The 16570-nt window shown below is 43.9% G+C and overlaps 1 protein-coding gene across 7 annotated transcripts in view; it reads left to right on the top strand.

Annotated features, from left to right (window-relative positions):
• The window catches only part of LOC144829072 (beta-Ala-His dipeptidase-like), a 392817-nt gene that overhangs the window by 271766 nt on the left and 104481 nt on the right, over positions 1-16570 (top strand). For all 7 annotated transcript variants that reach the window (XM_078687840.1, XM_078687838.1, XM_078687841.1 and 4 more), the window contains one exon: positions 4642-4726. In XM_078687840.1, coding sequence (XP_078543966.1) covers positions 4642-4726 — 85 coding nt within the window. The remainder of the gene's footprint in view (positions 1-4641; positions 4727-16570) is intronic.

Below are 16570 nucleotides of genomic sequence, written 5' to 3'. Positions count from 1 at the left end.
AGCCTGTGACCCTTAACTCATTTGTGCAAATTCTGGGAGTTACTTGTAACTTGCATGTTAAATAAAAGGAATAAAATCGGAGACTTTAAAATCTGGTTTGGTGAGTTGACCTTTGAATAAGAAGGATGGACCCCCCCTTAGTGCGTGGCGAGGACCATCCTACAGCTTTCAACGTATTGTAAAATATGGCAAGCCAACAACGAGAAGTGGTCATTAGTTTGTCACAAGAGTTACATCCCCTTGTAATGCCTCATTTATGGCAGATTCTGATTAGATGCACAAATTTACCCAGTCTTGCTAGGTTTCTTGTTGTTGATTCGGTGAAGCACAGGGCCGAGGCCTTTCTGCAGGGCCTTACCCCATTTGTGATGAGTATCGGATGAAGAAGACGCTGACCCTCTTATTCAGTTTAGGGCAACAGCACAGGAGGTGCAGCCAGGATTCTCTGTAAAAAGAACATAGCCAACACGCTGTGTTTTCCCCCTTACGTGCCCATGCTGGGTTGAAGTCAGTGATGGGTAGCGTGATGAGTCTCATGTAGGGAATATTCCTACAGACTTGTATAGTCAATGTCTCACGTAGATAGGGTTGAGCTTTTCCCGGAATGTATCATTTATGCAATGGCTCTGTGATCGAACTAGGGAGGAAGGCTTCTGTCTTAAGCGAAAGATGTTTCCAGAACCTGCTTGTTCGCCGCTTTCTTCCAGGTGAAAAGAGGAATTTCAGGCCGTTGTAAGCTTGCTGCCTCAATCCACAGGGTGATTATGGCCTGGCCAAGGCTATCGAGCCAGGCTGAACCTGCTTCTTCAAAAACAGACCTCAGCTGATATCTGAGTGAGTCTGCTAGAGCCCTCAAGGTCCTGAGGTATAGCTTTATCAGGTCCCCCTGACATGTCAAGTCCGGCCTCCCAAGGCCCAGCTCCAGTCTCAGACTTGATTTCCTTGCTGACCGCTGGATAAACAACACAGATTTACATGTTTGCTTTGGCTTGAATTGTATTTAAGAACGTGTCCAGCGCTTCAGGAAAAGCCAGATGACCATAACAGATGGCAGGTAGCAATTTTGCTTTTAAGACTGTCAATATTGGTTCGGCTGATGGACTTAGCAGATGTTGGCTCAGTTGTCTTAATAGATTAATGACGGTATTATTGGCCTTAGAGTTAAGATGTTTTTAATGAATGTTTGAGTTGGCCCTTTTTGAGAGCCAGACCCCAAGGTAATTGTAGGCTGTTACTGTGCCAATTTGCCATTAACCCAGAAGCCAGTGGGCTTGCCTTGTGTGTTGATGTTTCCCAAACCCCTTTACCTTGTTCTTCCCCTGATTAACCACTATGGGCCATATGTAGGTAAATGGCATTTACCGAATCGTAAATACCGAATTTTACCGATTCGGTATTTACAAATCGGTAAATGCCATGTAGGTAATTATTCGGTAACAATTACCGAATCGTTAAGATTCGGTAATTACCGAATCAGTATTTACCGATTTGGTAATTGCCATTGATTCCTATGGGCCTTGAGGCCCCTAGGAATCAATGGCAATTACCGAATCGGTAAATACAGATTCGGTAAAATTACCGATTTATCAAAGGGGACAGGGTGTCACTTTGACACCCTGTTGCACCCCTGAGTCTGGCTTGTGTGCCATGTGACACACATACATGCCCTTAGGGCATGTATTTGTGCCACATGGCACACGTGTAAATGCACAGATGTGCATGTACACAGGAATTCGTTATTTGCCATGCAATAGTATTTCATGGTAAATAACGAATTCCTAAGGGCCTGTGGCACTGTTTCCAGTGTCACCTACATCCCATATTACCGATTCTGTACATTTACCGATTCAGTAATTTACAGATTCGGTAAATTTACAGAATCGGTAATTATCTGGCCCCCTACATCTGAAACTACAAATACCGGTCGGTAACGCCAAAATCGGCCGTTACCGACCGGTATTTGGCCACCTACATATGGCCCTATGTAGCTGTCCTGGTTGAAGCGATCCAGCACATGAATGGCTCTCCGAAGGCCCACTCTAGTGTGGTCCATTATCACTGTGTTGTCTGCGTATTGTATTACCGGCAGCCTCCCCCTACCCAGCCTTGGTGATCCTAGGATAGGGCCTTGCAGACCAGCCCCCATGTCTGCTTTATAAAGGTTAAAAAGGAAGAGATAGTTAAAGAAAAGGAGTAACCCTGTGTCCCTCAGAACCTGGGTAGTTAATGGTTAAACAAAAGAATGGTTCTTTTGGGTAAGACACATTACTTTGACACTGCTACTTAATGCAATAAAGGTTCAGTGCTCTCTGATATACACATATGATGAGAAATAAATGCTCAAGCAAAATAAAGTTCATGAGATCAAAAGATTATTTCATGCAATTTATATCAGAATTCAATCATGTTTCGTCTGAATTACTTCATTCAATGATAACATTTGATTCATAATAAGACAGTCAAGAACAAGTGCAATTAAGTGACATTTGGTGAAAGGTGCTCAGTGCATGAAACAATATACAGTGGTATGGAATGTTATATATATACAGATATATACAAGAATTTCATTGGCCAGAAGCTAGCACACATCCAAGGATTCCTAGTGTTTCTAAAGGGATACTGGAGGTTCTGGACCTATGACAAGCGTCTACGTTTTGACCCTGTTACGCCCCAATCGGTGGTCGCGGCGGGTCTTTTTCAAAACAGGTGTGGGATTGGATAATGTTGACAGTTTGTGGTTCAGGACGAAGAGTCTCAGCCTGAAATGGTGCTGCCAAATGGCTGGTCGTATCCGTATAGTTTAAATCAGTTGGACGATCATCGGAGACAGAGGCGCTCTGTCCCTCCTCTCTGCTGCATAACTCCAGGGGCCCTGAACCACAAACTGTCAACATTATCCAATCCCACACCTGTCTTTAAAAAGACCCGTTATGATGTTGCCCATAGTTGAAGAGTGTGACCTGAAGCCTGATTGGTAGAAGGGAATGATGCCTTTTTCTTGTGCCACTGACTCCAAATCCTTCAGGAGAAGTCAAGCGTAGGCCCTTGCTTCAAGGTCAAGAAGGGTGACAAGCCTATAGTTTGATGGCTTAGAGCAGTCACCTTTCTTGAAGATAGGGAAGAGTATGGAGCACCAACAGGAATCCGGCGTCCTTGCTGTTGAAAAGATGTTGTTAAAGAGCGGGGTTAAAATTGCCCAGAAATCTTGTGCTGTTTTGAATACTGGTGCTGGTAACCCATTTGGCTCTGGTGCTCCATCATTCCTCATTTTTATGATGGTCCTAATAACCACATCAGCTTTTATTGGTTTGCCTGGGGACCTGCGGTACCTCTCTTCCAAGCTGTTCGATTTTGTGGGACCTTTGTCAATGGGGCGGTCAAGTGCTGTTGTTTTGCGTTATTTAACCCACAATGCCCCACTCCCTGATTGATTGCTTCTGTGGGGCCTTTGTCAAAAGAGACATGCAAGTATAGTTGTATTACGTGGTTTGATTAATCACGCTCCACCACCCCGTTCTCTCTTGACACTTTTCAATTGCTCAGCTGATTAATTCATTTTAGAAATTGCAGCAATCTTCAGAGAACAGACAAGATCAGTTTCACAACACAAATACCCCTTGGCACATCTTGCCAACCAGGCAGATCTGATTTGTCCTTCCAGTCAACTCATATGTGTGGAGTTCTTCAGGGAAGAACAAATTATGAAGCAAACGTATATATCTCAATGAAGCCATTGTAGTTGGATTAGGCATACAACATTATGGCTAACAATTCCCAAACCTAAAATTACCTATTATATCTATTACCTAATTAAGATTTAAATTTTGTTGTCTAACTGAGACCTAGGGGGATATCATTTTTGGTGTTGATGGCGTTTTCCAAACCTGACATCCAAATTAACAGTGGACCAACATTATATTTAAAAAAGACATGGGGCCTGCAGAATAAGGTGTCAGAACCTCACTGCAAACGATTTTCCTTGAACCTTGGCTTTTACAACAGAACCCTTAGAACCAGGGCTTACAGGGGTTATGTATTGAAATTTTCTTTGGGCTGAGGGAGAGGCTTGTGCCCAGGCAGAGTCAGGACATGCCTACGTAGCATGAGCTGTGCAGAGGAAGCTACGCATACTGGGTTAAAAAAACACGAGTCCCGGGCCCCTTATCAAATGTGAAGTTGGAAAAAAAGAGGTAAACACACACATATGTAGTTGACTTTCTTACATTAAATAAATACCCAGTAGCGTGGAATATAGTTTAATTAGTCTTGTCAAACTCTTATAAGTTAAACATATCTCATCTCATCTCTGATACAAACATGATTGCAAGTAGATTGGTATTTGAGACTGAAGGTCAATGATGCTGGTGCTGGGTGTAGTGCAGATGTTTCTACACAATTTAGTGCCTTCTTGATTATTGGCATCTATGCTAAGATCACCTGCTACTTACTTGGTAGCCCAGATCTGCCCAGATATGGCAGGGAGGAAGTGACCATGAATGTTTTACTCATGGTAGGTTCTATCAGCAGGAGTGTGCTATGGGTTAATTCTTAACCAATCCCTGTTCATGTGATCCAGCTTTATGAAAACATGTGCCTGCTCTCTCTTTATGGGAATGTTTTACAATGTTTTATTTTGTTTAGGTGGAAGGTGCTAAGAAGGATCTCCATTCAGGGACGTTTGGTGGCGTCACTCATGAAGCAATGACCGATATGGTGGCTCTGCTCGGTAATTCATCATTTGATTAATTAATGCAATTTTGTTTTTGTACAGCCATTTACTGAAACTGATACTTCCAAAGTCAATATTAAACTTTAGAGATGTGTTATGCTTTGGATATTTGTATAACATTTACTAATGGAAGATATTAGTGTGCTGCATGGACTTGTGTTTGTAAATACTGCTTGGCTAAAATGATGATCATTTATTTTAAATTTCAATTTATTAAGTCTTTATTTCGACCAATCTGATCATAAAAGATAATAAATAAGTACAATCACCACAATATTTCAAACATGAACACCAATACTTAACAAATCTGTACATAACATGAATGGTAAACCATGATAAAAAACAAGCAAGTTTATGTTTCAGTAAAATGAACTATACAAACTCTTTTACTTTAAAAAGTTTTAAAAAGTGATAAAAATTAATGACAGTTCTTCTGAAATTCTAGACCCGTGTGTCCCAGTGCTAACTAAAAAGTATACTAATTCTCCACACGCCTCCTAAAAACTTCGCTAGGGCAATCACAATTACCTCCTGAGTGCTAGTCTTTAATATTCACAGTGCAGTGGCACTCGACCTAATGCCCATATTCCTACAGATTGGTTTGAGCCATTTGCTTTGTGGAGAGCTATATGCTGGACAAATAAACAGAATATGGGGTATTGTTTCGTCTGCAATCTGACAAAATGAGCATTTACTGTTTTGAGAATGGTGCCAGGTATAGGTGAAAACTGTTGTCGGTAATGTACCTATCCGGAACTGAAAAATAAGTTTCCTGAAATGGGCTTTGTTATGAAGTCCCAAAAGTCTTCATACACTGGATCCAGCTTGTGTTCCATGAAGAAGCTGGTAAAGGATGATGATTTGCGGGAGCACAAGTTGACAGCTGTGATCATGGCCCAGTATGCTTCCTTATAAGCTTTTTTTGGGGGAAACGTGTTATTCATCGGGTCTTCCCATAAATGCCTCATGCCCATATTTACCAGGGAGCTTTTCACCCACTGCAACCAGCTGATCTTGTAAGAGGAGTCGGCCTCTCTAATATCTTTAAGGGCTAGGGCATAGTGGGCTAGCTCCGGGGTGGACCAGAGTCTTCTCCAGTAGGCCAGTGCTCTAAATCTTGCAACCTCTGCCAGGAAGTTACACCCCAGATCAAGGTATAAGGGTGTAAGTGGAGTGCTTTGGGGGAGGCCAGTTAGACCTCTCACAAATCTATTTTGGTCTTGGACTAATGGGTGCAGACTTTCGAAACCCCAGAGTTCCGCACCACAGAGAATAGAAGCCATAACCTTGGTTTTATATATCTTAAGTGCGGGACCTACAGGCTTGGTCTGTGAGAGCCTGTGTTCTTTCAAAATTGCTCCTGCAAGTTGGGAGTGCTTAAGCGTCAAAATTTCCATCTGGGGTTTCGAGTCTGATTTATGGCCTATAGTTATTCCTAGGTAGGTAAATATGTCCGTTTGTTCCAATGGCTCCTTATTCATAACAACCCTTGCCTTGATTAATTTGTGTTTATTTTTATTATTTTCATTTTATGCAATTGTTATTTGGAGTTCAAACATTAACACAGAAGCTCTAGAGAAATGTAAAATAAAAACTTACAGGTTGAGTAAAGGGGGCAGGGGCAGGGCCTGGACGAAGACACAAGATCGCGTGCCTCGTCTGAGCTCCCGAGCCGGGGCTCCCAGAAATGCTCCTTACTATGCACAGTGGCTTTGTAGGGGGCAGTGAGTGGCCGTTCACCCTGGGTAGATCAGCAGGGGTCGTGGGAACAGCCTAACTCGCTACAGTGGCCTGTCCAGCTACGTCCACACTGACAAGCACGTAGATGCGGCATGTCCAAGGTCGCCACCCGCATCAGAGCGTGAACTTCGGCTGTGAGGGGCCGACACTAGTGATGCTATCTGGCCCCCTACAGACTAGAGACTGATTCTGCTGGGCTTCTTTGCTCTTCTTTGCCACATGGGGGCCGCCAGAGACTCCAACTCCCAGCGCAGTTTTCCAGCATTTATATGGACTACTGGGTGCCAGATGGACCCCACATGTCTACTAATAGCCTGTAAGTGACATTTGGGGAATTTTTGGAACATCTGGAGCAGTTCCTTCTCCTGTCACAAGGTATCCACACAATCCGCTAACAGCAAGTACTTTGAGAGAGGGCTTCAGTGGCATGTGTAGATGCAGCCACACTGACAAGCCCGTAGCCGCAGCATGTCCATGATGGTCACCTGCATCAGAGCGTGGGCTCCGGCTGCGAGGGGCTGACACTAAGTGATGCTACCCGGTCACCTACAGACTAGAGACTGAGGCTGCCTGATCTCTTTGCTCTCCTTTTGTCGCATGGAGCCCACCAGTGACTCCAACTCCCAGTGCCATTTAACACCATTTATAGGGCGTACTGGGTGCCATATGGACCCCCCACGTCTATTAATAGTCTGTAAGTGACATTTGGGGAATTTCTGGAACATCTGTAGCAGTTAGACTGCTTAAGGTTGCACATATTTTTAATCTTGGTATTTAAGGCACACATAGAATAAATATTATCTTGTGCTTGTTCTAAACCAATTTTAATACACATTTTGTCTTGGTTTTCTTTCTCACTCACTTTTTCTTGCACTGCACACCCCAGTCCCATTTTCTTAGTCCACTCATTAACATCGAGTGGTAGACCACACTGTTAGTGTCTACACTTTCTGAGGGACCCCTTTTCCACCGGGTTGACCTCTGATTGTGGCACTGATTTTCTCAGACGGGTGGTCCGGATAAAATCCCAAATGATGAAGGGCGGATCCGTATGGTGACTGATGGGTAATTTCCTCATCCTTTGAGAGCCTCCTGTGCCGTAACAATTTAGAGGTGCGGGTGCCTTGGGTAACTTCTTTATGCTTCTGGGCGCTTTTGTTTGAGACCCTCTGGTACCTTTTGTTGTTTATAGCAGTTCCTTCTCCTGTCACAACATATACACACAACCCGCTAACAGCAAATACTTTGAGAGGGGGGAGCTTCCCCTTTGCGTTCACACATCACAAGCCCCTGAGGGGTATGCAACCATAAGAGGCATTTTATCTGCCATGAAATTATCAAAGAGCGCTGGTGGCTTGTTTGCCATAGGGGAGACACCATGATGTGTTTGTCCGAGAGTTACGTCTCCCTGTGATGAAGGGGGACATTCAATCTCTCCTCCTGGAACTGAGAAAAGATATCACAGCTGTGAGTGTGAACTGTACTAAGGCCTCACCAAACTTGACCAATCAGTGAAGGGAGTTCAGTCCCGCTTTCACCTGCTTGAGACAACAGTGGCACCACAGGACCAGGTTCAGGATGCCCTAAGTAAAAAGGTGTCAATGTTGGAGACTCAATAACAGCTTTTGAGTGACGTGCTGGAATATTACAAGACTCGCTCTCACCGCAACAGTATAAGGATCAGGAAAGTGAGTAACACCGTCCCCAATGCCGAACTGGAAACCTATGTTCAGACACTGTTGCATCTCTCCTTCAGGACTCTGATGGGCAGGATCTTACCATTGACTGCATGATCTAGTTTTCGCTTCATATCAGCAGTGGAGCCAGCTTGCACCAGATGTTCTTACCTGAGTTCACTTCTATCAGGTTGAAAAGTATATCCTGAAGGCGGCTCGGAAGATGGACTTCATCATCTTCAGGGGTGACACCCTCACCCTCTTTCAAAACATCTCCATCCAGACATTACCCAGGCGCAGCGACTTCAAAGAGGTACTGTCCTACTTATACAACAGGAAAAGTCGGTACCATTTGGGTTTCCCCTGTGCCTATTCTTCACCATAGACAACAAGCAAGTTGCCGGAAGTATGCCAGACGAGGCTCGAGCCTTTTTGCACATTGCCATCTATGTTGAAAGTGGCGATGCCTAGACTGTGCCCCCAAGCTCTTCTGAAGGAAGATGGATGGCGATAAACCATCGTCGAAGGCAACCCGAAATGCTGCCAAGAGAGCTAGGTGCTGGCAAGATGTCACAGTTTAGCCCGGCAGTCCCTGGTTTGCTGGTCCTCAGGGCCCTCCAAGTGGACTGGAGCGGCTGTGTTGGTCCTAATGCTGACGGCTACCACCAGACCCACGTGGTCTGATTGTTGTACTTCATATTCACTTCCCTTGATGGGCTTGTGGGGGCTCCATAGTACCCTTGCGAGCCCCCTCACACAAAAGACAATGAACACAACTCAGCCACTATGCCAGATTTCCCCCACTGAGCATGGCCTAGATTTTATGCTTGTTGCCTTGTTCTGTTTGGCAGGTATTGTTCCTGGGAGCTCACCACTTCTCAACTGGTGGTTGGCTAAGACGTTGAGTTCCTTCATATGGGGGGGGGGGTGCAACACATTGGAGGAGGTCTATCCTATACTTACCTATCAGCAGCAAGAAAATGCCATCTTTCAATTAGATGACACAACAACGTAACGTAGTTTCTCTGAATGTTCAGGGACTTAATTCTCTAATGAAATGGAAACCCCTCTTGAAGTGGCTTTACACTAAGCAGGAAGGCCTAGGTATGCTACAGGAGACTGATCTTCTGGCACCTGTCACTAAGAGGCTGTACTCCTACTTGTACCTACTACAGTTCCATGCTCCTGGCACCACCAAAATCAAGAGAGTGACCCTCTTAATTTGGCAGGGCTTAACAATAACCATTGACTTATCCCACTTGAACTAGGACACAGGGTGGTGGGTTTAAGAGCCAGGCTTGGTGCATGGACGACCACGCACGCTCCTCACCATCTATGGGCCTAATGATAGCAAGGATGAGTTTTATGTATCCCTATTCCCATTTGTTGCAAAATTCCCTAAGGGGATTTAATCATTGGGGAAGTTTTTACTCCTACTAAAATAATACCCTGGATCGCTCTGTGGCCCACTACAATAACTGTATCTGATCCCACAGTTTCTGACACAGGGCATTCAAGACCTTCATCTGCCAGATAGCTGGAGAGTGACCCACATTGCAGAGAGGGATTACACCCATTACTCGAATGTCCATAAAACCCACACAAGGATTGATTATTTTTTTGATTGTGCCGCTCCCTATCCATGCATTATATCAGCCATTATAGGCATCCAAACCCTGTCAGATCATGCTCAAGCATTTTTGTTGAGGATGCATTCCCTCCAGTACATGACTATGACAGGGTACATTGACAAAATAGTATTTCAAGACCTAGAGGTGCGGGACTCTGTGCAAGAGTCCTTGGACACCTATGTTAATGAAAACAAAACCGGAAAGGTGGCTTATGCCATCGTGTGGGACTCAGCCAAAGAGGTCCTGCGAGGCGAACTCATGGGCCATCGTTTTGAAACTAACCTGAAATCTGAGGGTTTGAGGTGGACGGAGAAGCCTACAAATTAGCATTATTTTCTGATGACGTGCAGTGTTTTCTTACGTGCTCAGAAACATCTCTTCCAGTGTTGTTGGAAGATTTAAAGCAATTTCAGGAGACTTAAGGCGTCCGCATCACTTAGGCGAAGTCTACAGGCTTTGGGGTGGCGGACTCTGCTCTCCTCCTTTGGTCTAACTTGGGAGGCTACCTCTGTATGTTACTTAGGGATCTCCCTGACTAATTATATCCACATGCTTTATGACCACAACATACTTTAGGTTCTGGAGGTTCTCAAAAGGATCTCTACTGTTGGGTTAGGCCACATGATGCAGTGAAAATGAATTACCCGCCCCAACTACTGTACATGAAGCACACTTTGCCCCTTTGGATCCCCTGCAACATTGTCACACACACCCAAAACAAGCTATTGTAATTCATGTGCCATAACTCCACTCCCTGAATACGAGTGACACTGTACAAGAGAACATCAGATGGAAACTGTGATTCTCCAAATAGAACATTACATTCACGCATCACAGTTGCAGTCCTTCCTTGACTGGCATCACCTCCCCATACCAAGCCTTGGGTACTCATGGAACAGGGTTGCTTCACCATCCCCTTACAACACATCCTGTGGTTAGGACAGCTTCCCAACTTCACACACACACCACTGTAAGCTACTGCAACTCTCCCTCTCCTTTGACATTAGAGTAAAATCAACCACCATCAGGTAGCCACCACATACCCTCCCCTTATTATATACAACCCGAATTCTGTGCCAGGTACTCTGGATACTTGCTTTGTGGACTGGGTGGGTGGAGTGCCCCCTCTTCTGGGAAATTTTTACCAAGATGGGATTGTGTTAGGTAGGCAGTGATTTATACAGCGCTTTCACCTGACTACTGCAGATGAGTTCTGCCTAACTCAACTTTTCCGTTGAGAGTTACACCATTACTGAAAGATAGAGTGAAAACACCTTTGGAGCAGCTCCTCCACCAGGCGTCCCCCAGGAACTCACCTTTATGTAGTGATAGGTGACATTTCCTAACCACTGTGACATCCTTACCAGTCACAATAGGAGCAAGACTTAGGGATCACTATCGCCGACGACACTTGGCAGCAGGTCTAGTTACATGCAGCCGGACCGCTATCTGTCTTGAAAATAAGTCCCATAAGATCCTCACGAGATGATAATCACTGCAGTCCAAATTCATGCTTTAGTGGGAATTCCAGATCTTTGCTGGAGGGGATGCAGGACCATGAGCACTTACTTACCCAAGTGGTGGCAAAGTGTACATGTAACGCACATCTGGTCAGAGGTTCGTCTCCTGATACACCAGATTTGTCTAGTCACCCTGCAGATGGACCCCTTAGTGGTCTTACTGGGGAAGGCGGGTTACAACTCAGTTTATCTGTACTCCACCCGAGAGGCAAGCTGCTCAACTTCTTTGTTCTAGGGGCGCGTCTAACTGTAGCCCATACCTGGAAGACCCCTTGCCCACCAGAACTCTTGCTGTGGTGGATTAAGATGGGACATATCTATGTCATGGAACGTTTGACAGTGATAGTCACAGACAAAATGTACACATTTGTGTGAATCTGTTTGCCTTTTAACGCTTATGTTAAGAGGGACAAGGTGGGAGTGCACCTGTTTACCACCATGCCAGACATATTATATCAAGCCCGCCTGGGAGGACTCTCTCCTTTGGACGGCTGGACTGACAGGAGCCTGCGTGAGGCTTTAGGATGTGCTTCTGACCATGGGACCCTAGGTATTGATGAGCTGCATGCCTGATGTTCCTGAGTTGTGTTTTGTACCCACGCCACTGGACATTGTATGTTGGCCCGTCCACCGATATCATAATAATGGAAATTTCTCTTATGCTCTTGCATTGCTTCTACTCTTGTGTTGTGCTGTGATCATCCTGGAACTTCCCTTTCCCCTTTCCTTTTCCCCTAAATAATCCCAATAAAGATATGTTAAAAAAAAGTTTATTAACAATATATAAATTACTGGTAGAACAAAACACAATAGGAAAAAAAACAGAGGAGAACCTAGAGAGAAAAAGTAACAAGATTTGTTAGAAATTTGTCCTGGAACTCCACCAGAGTAGAAATATTTCTCAGTGCAAAAACCTGTGAAAGAAATCAAACTTGTGGAGAAGCCCATACAAGTCGAATACATGTTTGATGCAAAAATGTAGCTATCAGCAAAAATATTCCAAGTGCGAATTTGCAAGCCAGCAGACCAGGGGCCATGTGTATCAACATTCTGTTTTGCGATTCCTAAATAGCGATTTTTAAGGAATCGCTATTTAGAAATCGCAAAATGGTATGTATGTAGAAATCAGCTTCTTTTTAGCGATTTCTTAATATTCCTTAATTGTGATTAGCAAATTGCTAATCGCAATTAAGGAATAATTTCCCATTCATTTCTATGGGCCAGGAGGCCCATAGGAATGAAGGGGAAATGTGCGACTAGCAATTAGCTAATCGCAAATTGGGAATATTTTCAAGGGTGCAGGGGTGTCCAAAGGATACCCTGCTGCACCCCTGAAAATGAAATGTGTGCGCACATGGCGCACATACATGCCCTAAGGGCATGTATGAGCGTCACATGGCACCTTTTGTTTTTTAAAAAAATGCTTTTTTAAAGGAATTCGCAACTTACCACCAACTTAAAGTTGGTGGTAATTTGCGATTCCTTAGGGACAATTAGCAATATTTTTTTGTATCATACATTGCATTTCAGGAATCACAAGTTTTGCGATTCCTTAAATGCAATCGCAAAATAAGGAATCGCAAATTGTGCGATTCCTTATTTTGAACCACATTTGCTTAATACATACCATATTGTGAATTCGCATTTGCAAAGGCCGAAATTCTGCGAATTTCGGCCTTTGCGAATGTGAATTTCAATGATACATATGGCCCTAAGTCTCCACGATCTGAGACGTTGGAACATGCATTGCTAAGTTCTTTATTTTTTGTTACCTTCTTTTATAAATTGTTATAATGCAGCAAGTGGAGGATAGAATACACGATTAAACTGTAACTCAAGAATGCAGCTAACGAGAAGGTGCCTAGCTCTTTTCGTGGGAAGAATGTAAGAAGTTCTTGAGAAGGTGATTCAATGGGGGACCGTCAAAACTGACAAATAAATCCGAGGTTTCTCGCTTCTTTATGCAAATGTCAATAAAGGGCTGTTTTTACTAGAACAGCCAGGCTAAATGTACAGTCTACAAAATATAAAATTGCTGTATGTTTACTATGTATGTTTATGTGCAATAAAGGAAAGGCGCCAATCTACTTTATGCATGTATACAATGTTTAAACAGTGCTGATCATACAATGCTCCTGGGCAATGCAACCAATGTGATTATGGTTTAAGATGTTTGCCATACTTCAGTTGCAAATAACAAACAAGCAGGATGTGTGGTAAAGCAGAAGGTCTGTTAAGGTTTGCATGTGAAATTGAAAAAAGGCTAAACTAAGGGTCTGACAGTGCCCATTTTTTCCTTAAGAGCTTCCTCTTGCATAGCTAGTATATTCTTCACTCATTTATCTTGCTGGTGTATTCTAAGCATATTCTTTACTTTCTGGGGTGCATCATAACTTAAAAAATATAGAGGGCCTCATTTACAAGGCCCTAGCTACACTTTTGCGTCATGGCGCAATGTGCTGCAGCATATTTACAAGACCACTCAAAGCTACTTTACGTGGCTTTTCGTGGACTTGTAAATATGTGCCCCTTTCACGCAGGACACTGCGTGAAAGTGGCATTCCATGGGTGTTGCTGTGGCTGTTCCATGGAATCTGAAGCATTCCCAGATTTATGAGGAAAAGGAGTGGTGCAACGAGAAGAAATACTTATAATTCCTCCTATTTCTTTCCTCTTTCTACGTGTGTTAAATTCTGCAGCACGCATAGGAGGAGGAAAATGTCATCAGTGATTGTTTTTGTGCAGAAAGGTGTCCCTCCCTGCACAAAAGCAATCATCCCCACAACGCATGCACCCTTAAACATGACACAAGGGGGTCTGCATTGGCACACTGCAGCTGTTTGTGCGCAGGAGAGAAGGACAGGAATATGCTGCAACTTGTAGATACGGCGCATTCCTGCCTTTTCCTTTTGACGCACGGCAGTGCAGCAGGAAGGCCTGCTGTGCAGCCCTGCATCAAAAGTTTGTAAATGAGGCCCTCAACCTTCCAAGTTCTCCAAAGATTTGCACTGTGAGAATTTTGGCCTCTTAGTGGAGCTGACGATACTTCCTTCAGTGATGTTACATGATGGATTATCAGTTACACTCCAGTCCACACTATCACATTGATTAAGGAATCTAAAGCGAGGCCCAAAAATAATCAGACCTCTTTCAGTAGCAATACTTAATGCAGACCTCATATAAAACAAATTAAATATAGGTCATATTTTAAATGAGAAAATTAAGCAAAACTAGCATTAAACTAAGAGACAAAAATGTGAAGCAATTCAGCACCTCAAATCTACACCAAAGCACAAAATATGGAATAGCTATGGAAAATGTAATATTTTTGGACAATGACATAATCAAATACTGTAAATGTTAAACAAAGAAAAAAGTAAAATAATATTTGCGTTGAGATTTGCCATGTAAGAATGAGCAAAAATGTAAACTGCAATGTGTTTCAGATATGTACACCATGCCCATCCTTTAGAGCGTCAAACAATAGATGAAGCACGGACTATACATGAGGTCTGCATGGTAATCCAACAGTTGGTATGTGTGGCGTCTTTCTCAGCCTGGGTACCCACCAATGACTACACCACACACCAAGCTTAGTATTACACATCATTATTCTTCTGCGTGTAACTGCAAACCGCTCTAATACTTATGTCACAACTCTACGTAGTCCATCAGGAGCCAAAAGTTCCAACATTGCGCTGTTGGTCCATCAGACACTACATCTGCTCCTTTGTTAAATAAAAAATTACAAATTGAAATGGCGGTTGCCAGTAGGTAGTTATAGTTAAGATGTCGTTTCCATAGGAAGATCGTTTTTTCATATGCCAATGACTTTGGCATCATTTGATGAATCTTCACAAGATTTTCACAACTAATTTGCCAGTCACTTCAGCTGCTGTGTTGAAAATATTGTGGTGATCCGTCACACGAGGGCTGAGAAAACAGGGTCCCAAAATGCTGTTTCTCCATGTTATTGTCAATATGAAACTTTAGACACAGCTACTGAGCGAATTGCTGAATAGAATTGCACTAAATTTAAAAGAAAGGTAGCTGTTGGTCCAGAAAGCACCCTTTTTGTTAAATGGCGTAAATGCGTTCAGAAGTTTCGGATATCTTTAAAAAAATTCCAGTTGTCTATTTGTGGATGCAGAGGATCAGCTATTCTTCCCGTGCTCGTGCCTGAGATCTGATTGACTGCCAACACTTTAAATCAGGAAGTGTTGGCAGCAATCTTGTGGCTCGGTTGAACTGAGCCACATGAAAAAACAGGAAAGGGGGCAGTGTAGAAACACCCTGTCCCCTATGCCTTTTGGGGGGTACCACAGTGACGCCCCCCCGTGCCAAAAAATTATTTTATTTTTTGATGCAAAGCACAGGCTCCTGCACTTTGTTTCTACTAGGCCCTGGGTGAGTCAGTGCCTGAGGGAATGTGCATATATTTTGGAGGGGGGCCCTCCTCCTATGATCCCAAAAGCCCCAGGGACCCGCACTTACCCGGATAATTTTTTTAAATAATTCCCTAGTGGTTTGCTGTCATGTTAACCCCAGAGCCCTAGGGACGACCACCTCCACAGGGCAAATGTTTTTATAATGCCCTAGGTACCACCACATCCCCGGGGCAAAACAGGAGACAAATGCGGGCTAAATATAATAATGCAGGGCGTTCAGGCCTCTCGCAACCCTGGGAACCACCATCTACCGGAAGACATGTTTATAATTGCAATGAGGGGCTGCCTAGCCCCCTGTAGCACCTGGGATCACCACCTCCCCTGGTGCTGTATGCTGTAATGGAGGGGGGCCACGAGCTAACAAGGCCCTGGGGACTTCCACCCCTCACGGCCGTCTCCAGCAATGTGCAGGGGTGTCCACCCCCGGGACATTGCTATTTGCTAATGCTTGGTGTGAGCACCGATCTTGCCAAGCCATAGCAAACACTGCTCAGGTTTCAAAAAGCGAGAGCATGTAAAATGCTCATGCTTGCTGAAAGCGGAGCAGAATTGCGTTAGAACAGAGGACTAACACTTACTCACTCACCTATACAATCACTGTATGTGTCATGAAGTCACAAATATACCCATCACTCACCTATACTGCCTATCAAATACCCAGTTGCTCACCCATATACCACTGACAAATCGAATTACTCACCCACACAGCCATATATACTCTCACCCATACAGCACCTCACACACACACACTTAATAACCCCTACAGGCACTGACTTACCCACTCACTCATCCATACAGGCAGTCATACACCCTCTCACCCACCCAC

This window comes from Lissotriton helveticus, chromosome 4_1, assembly GCF_964261635.1.
Source record: "Lissotriton helveticus chromosome 4_1, aLisHel1.1, whole genome shotgun sequence".
NCBI lineage: Eukaryota > Metazoa > Chordata > Amphibia > Caudata > Salamandridae > Lissotriton > Lissotriton helveticus.
The sequence above is the reverse complement of the archived record's forward strand: the minus strand, read 5'-3'. Positions and strand labels throughout refer to the sequence as shown.